Source organism: Lepisma saccharinum, chromosome 1 (genome assembly GCF_977018435.1).
Source record: "Lepisma saccharinum chromosome 1, izLepSacc3.1, whole genome shotgun sequence".
Taxonomy (NCBI): domain Eukaryota; kingdom Metazoa; phylum Arthropoda; class Insecta; order Zygentoma; family Lepismatidae; genus Lepisma; species Lepisma saccharinum.
Window position 1 is genome coordinate 24411294 of NC_139229.1, and position 5888 is coordinate 24417181.

General features: G+C 37.5%; 1 protein-coding gene across 1 annotated transcript; it reads left to right on the forward strand.

The window, feature by feature from the left end:
* The first annotated feature begins 895 nt into the window (after window positions 1-895).
* LOC145999627 (uncharacterized) lies at window positions 896-1558 on the forward strand. Its single transcript, XM_083136765.1, has one exon. The coding sequence runs from the start codon at window positions 896-898 to the stop codon at window positions 1556-1558; it is 663 nt and encodes a 220-aa protein (XP_082992891.1).
* The last annotated feature ends 4330 nt before the right edge of the window (window positions 1559-5888 follow it).

Sequence of the window (5888 nt, forward strand, 5' to 3'; positions counted from 1 at the left end):
AAAATTAAATATTTTTAAGCTTTTCTTGATAATAAGCTCAGTGTATATACTGTCTGTAATGTCAAAGGGAGTGACATTGTACTTTCTCTAACACAAGTCAGTTTACGAGATTGTTACATTACAATCAACTGAATTAAGTTTCTTGTGTCGAATCTGCTAACATTTTACACACCTGCTAAGGTGTCGGTCGTGTTTCTTAGTACATAACTTAAGCTTACCTTTCGCTTTTGTCCTCGCATGTTAGGGGGCTTTATTCACAAACTCACATGTCAGTTGTCAACACGCTTTTAGTTTGTTTCTGAACCATGTAGATTCCTGTTATATAATACCGGTTTCCGACACATAGATAACGGCTTGAATATAACTGAAGTTACAGATAACGCGGTTATCTTTATCTTCCTTCATTTTTTATGTACTTGTAGCAAGTCAACGTTAGCTAATTGTAACGGATACAATTTTTATAACCCAATAGTGATAAGCGTTTGGGGCCATTCTGAAACTTCGCCATCTGGTGGTACATTCGTGAATAAAAATTTCAAATGTCACACTTTGTGTAGTTTTGTGGAAGGAAACCCAAATATCTGTGTTTAATACATTATACTACGATAATTTCACAATAGTATTAGCAAGAATGGTATTAGTTTTTATACAAGGTGACAAGAAATAACCCGTACAAAGTTTGGCGTATCCTGCCAAGAATGTAGTGTATCGTAGCCAAATAATTGTTGTGTTATTGGATTCTCCATAGTCTTTTGTAACTGTACTTGTTGTTTCGGCTTCATAACGATTACAGTCTTTGTGTTTCAGACTGTCAACCAAACGCAGTGCAATTTTTTAACTGTGGCGTCAGGGAAAGCGTCAATGTGAAATTGTTCGTTTGCTGGGTGTTCCAAAAATGACAGTCTCAGATGCAGTTCGGCGATTCAAGGAGCTCGGCCATGAAGGCGACCGTCCCAGAAGAGAAAGAAAGCCTACCATCAACACGTCCCAGAACCGCAAGATCATCAAAAAGCGAGTTCAGCGAAATCCGAGGGTCTCCATGAGAAAAGTCGCCCGTGAGATCGGGATCAACAGCGAATCAGTGCGGCAAATGGCAAAAAAGAACCTCAACCTCAAGGCGTACAAGCTCCAAAAAGTTCAACTTCTCACGGACGATATCAAGCGCCTGCGACTCAAAAGATGCCGCCCTCTGAAGTGCCGGGCCGCAGGTCAGCAATGGGAGCGCATTCTTTTCACAGACGAGAAGCTGTTCACCGTGGAGCAGGCGCACAACCACCAAAACAACAGGACCTGGTCTGCAGGGGCTCCCGGTACCTCAGCCATCGTCCAACACCGCCAAAATCCGCAGTCGGTCATGGTGTGGGGCGGAATTTGCGCAAGCGGCAAGACGACCCTGGTTTTCGTGGATCAACTGGTCAAAAGCAACCAAGAAGTGTACCGCCGCAACATTCTCGAGAACGTTGTCCTTCCGTGGGCCCAGAAGCACTTCGGCGATACACAATGGATATTCCAGCAAGTATCCGCTCCGGCCCACAGGGCGAAAATGACGCAAGCGTGATGCAGAACCCATTTTCCGGACTTCATCGCATCGACGGAATGGCCGCCCTACTCGCCGGACTTCAACCCAATGGACTACAGTTTCTGGTCGATTTTGGAGGCCAGGGTATGTGCTAAACGCCACCACAGTTTGGAGTCGCTGAAGCAATTGCTGCGTCATGAGTGGAACCGATTGTCGCCCGAGGACCTGCGGCCCATTGCCCAAAATTTCAAAGCCCGTTTGGACCTCTGTATCGCCGCCCAGGGAGGCCACTTCGAAACCAGTTGAACATCTTGTTCCTAAGGTCCCATGTCATTGTTCTTCAGTGTTGTTTTGCTCAATTGTGTCGGTTTAATAACTTTATGATCACAAACATTAGTACGGGTTATTTCTTGTCACCCGATATTTGCTTTCAAGACTCGTGATTCTATTGTTAAGTTAACTTCAAATATTGTGGACGTATTTTGTATGTTTACAAGGTGTGCATGAACTCAGCCGAGATATTGCGGTTTTATATTTTGAATTTATACTTTGCTTATTTTACGTCGTTTTACTGCATCTTTACGTTAAGCACGGCGATGAGGATGAATAATGAGCTGCAATAATAGATAACAAAGAAACACGATGCAACGTCCATGCCCAGTGACGGAGATTGGGAGCCCCCTTGTCCCCTAATCGTCGACACTCCATGCCTTACCCAGGATTGAAACTTAGATTTCCTGAACCCGGAATCTGACAATATTCGGGTTTGATTTCTTGTGATGAAAAATTTCAGTGCTTCCGATTTAATTTTAAACTGTATGTTCAGATCAGATTAGCTCCCGAGCATAAAACAAACTTATCCACGGCCATCTTTAATCCGAGGGAGGCTGGAGCCTTCAATTTGTAAATAAAGCTAGCCGTGACTTATCACAAATGCTTCAATATGCACCACTACTTCATGCTAAGGTTTTGCCATCTGGTGGTGGGGGTGAATTACAGTTAGCCATCCACTCACCTGTATACATAGCTTACGTGACAAATTTTCAAAGGAACCCAACAGACATTATGCAATGGATAACATTCAGTGAACCACTTCCCCCACAATTCATTGCGCCATATTTCCGGCAAACAGATCAGATCCTGCATTGAAAACATGCCAGGTCTTTGCCGAAGTGATTAAAGGTATGATATGATTATCATGATCACATAAAAATGTAGCTATACCTTTTCCGAAGCTCTACAGAAAACGTGAAAAGTGTGTAAATTGGCGAAATGCAAATTTCCTCACTGTAAGAAGGCTTCTCATATGCTTTCCTTAACACACACACACGAATCTGTTTGCCGGATTTTTTCCCCAGAGCACACTGCTTGATGACGTCAAATTGAATACCATTCATTAATTGTTTATAGTGTAACACACGCATACGTAGATTACAACCCCCCCCCCCCACACACACACAGGGACAGAAAGAGAGAAGAGGAAAGCAAGACAAAAGAGAACAAGAACTATGACAATAATGATAAGAAAAGAGAGAATAGAGCAGAAAGGGTTAGGGAGAGAATGAAATAGTGAAAGAATGGGAAAAGATACAGAAATATAAAGAGACAGAGAGAGAGAGGAATGAAATAGCGAAAATGGAAAGAAAAGAAAAGAGATAAAGAAATGATGAAGGGGAAAGAGAGAGAAGTGGGGAGAGAATAAAATAGCGCAAATGGAAATAGATAAAGAAAGGATAAAGGAGGGAGAGAGAGATATGTGGGGAGAGAATAAAATAGCGCAAATGGAAAGAGATAAAGATAGGACAAAACGAAATGGTTATAACGGGGGAAGGACAAAGAGAGATAGGAGAGAATGAAATAGCGAAATTGGAAAGAGTTGTAGAAAGAAATAGTAAGAAAAAATAGCGAAAGAAAGGGAAATGCAGTAGCGTACGCAGGATTTCATCAAGGGGGGGTTATATCTAAAACTTTCTCCAAATTCACATTACCATTGTTTTATTATACTTTAATTAAATAATAATACTCATAATTAATTAATAATACTTATAATTAATTAATTAGTTGAATTACTACTAATAATACTACTAATACCACTACTACTATTAAGTAGTAGAGATCTACATAATATAGTATTTATGAAAGCAATAAAACGGAATTAATTTCTAGTAATTCGATTTTTAACAAATTCTAGAGCATTTTTTCTTTCTTACGAAATAATTGTCTACTTAACGATATGAGACATTTTAAGTGTGAAGAAAATCCATAAAAACTAGAAAATATATTAAAATACTTGTAAATTGAAATAATCAAAGTACGGAACTCATCCAAGAAGCTGCGGGGGTCTGGTCAGTAGGGCATCTGACAACCATGCGGGAAATCCGGATTCGATTCCCGGAATTGGTTGGAATTTTTCCGGCTTTGTCGCCGCATAAATATCCCCGATAATTCTAATCTGGATTGTCTCACTGTTATTACCAACAAAACATTTTACAATAATTAAGCTTATTGTCGTTTGAAATCAGAAATTCAAACGTGCCGCGGGAAGGTGGACTGGTGACTGAGTTATTCTTGTCGGCCTAGCCTTTGTCTATACATTAGCCGCTTTCAACGAACCAAGAACTTTCTTTAGTTAATGCTCATTGTTCACACAAAAAAATAAATGATCATTGAACATTGTTGCAGCAGAGATACAAAACAACTTTTTTGCTCTTTAAAATCATGGTTGCCCTTATACATTATTTTCAAGAATTCGTGTTTATTTTCAAGGCATTCACTCTTAAAGACGCGTGTTTGAAATACTGTGCTTTTCTCCGTGCTGCATGGGAATAATAATTAAAATTATATTATTATTATTGTTATTATTATTATTATTAGTAGTAGTAGTAGTAGTAGTACTGTCGCAGGTCCTTGACAGTGATAAATTGGTCATTTTTATTTTTTCCACAGCATTTTTCATAATATTTCAAAAGCTCAAGGGGGGGGAAACCCCGTAACGCCACTGGGATATATATATATTATATATATATATTATATATATATATATATAGATATATATATATATATAATATATATATATATATATATATATATATATATATAAGAAGAGAATGAAGTAGCAAAAATTAACACAGAGAGAGAAGAAGATAAAGAAAGGAACAGAAAGAATGAAATGAGAAAAAGTTATCATTGTGTCTGTTTTTCAATATATACACTTTCGTTTGTCACTTTTTCCACTTGTGCTGTGACTTTTATCCTCTGTTTCTGCCGACAGGTCTCTATTTTTCTCATCCTATCTGTTGCCTTTTTCCCCTGTACTTCTCTCTCTCTCTCTTTCCCCATCTGTATTTCTTCTCTCTTCCTCTCTATATCTCTATCCTTGTGTTTATCTCTGCCTTCACAATAATAAACTCAATTCCAAAAGATGCATACAATTTCCCCTTCAAGCAGGACGACCTAAATGGGGCAAGCCCCATCGGGCACAGTTTTTAGAAAAAAACTATTTTGACTATGAATTATTATGACAGGATTACTACTATTTACAATATTCGGTATTAACTTTTGGAGCTTTAAGATTTTTTTGTATACCCCCAATCTGCAACTATGACTTCCCCATGACGTCCAGCAACCAGTTGATAATGATATCAAGAGTATCTGTAGCATGACAATATATGGCGCTACTTGTACCTAATCATTTACCTTAATAGTATTGCAAAATTACAATATCTTGTGTACATTTGAGATACATTGGGATTTGGATCAAATTAATACTGTCAACAACAGTTTTTTGTGGGTAATCTCAATAAATGTGCAGTTATAATTTTCAAGTTTGCATGTATTCCATTTTTAGTAAATATTTGAATTAGATTTTTGTACAGAGATGCACAAATAATTTCCCTTAAAATACAAAAATCTCAATGTTATATCTGAAACAGAACATGAACAATGCTATGTTACCTGTTCTTTAAAAAATTCAAGAAAAACTAAAGTTTTAGTGATTTTTCATCATAATAAAATAATGAAGTAAAGAATTTTCAGATAGCGTTTTTTTTAAATAGTACATAAACCTGAATATTTCATTTTTTTTTCTCCCATGAAGTAATTATACGCACATAAACAGAGAGGTGATAGTAAACCAGTCAAAAAATTAATAATTTGACCTAAGAGAAATTTGTACTTTTCATGCTTCTTCAATTCTGAAAGATTAAAAATGCTGATCCATCAAACAAACACGATTTTACAATGGTTTTCATTTAGATAACGAAGTACAAAAGATACTCATATGTTTGTTAAGTGTTTTGGAAGAGATGACACAATGCAAAACTCTCATTCTGTCTTGTTTTTTTGACGAAAATTTATTGTCACAGTGACG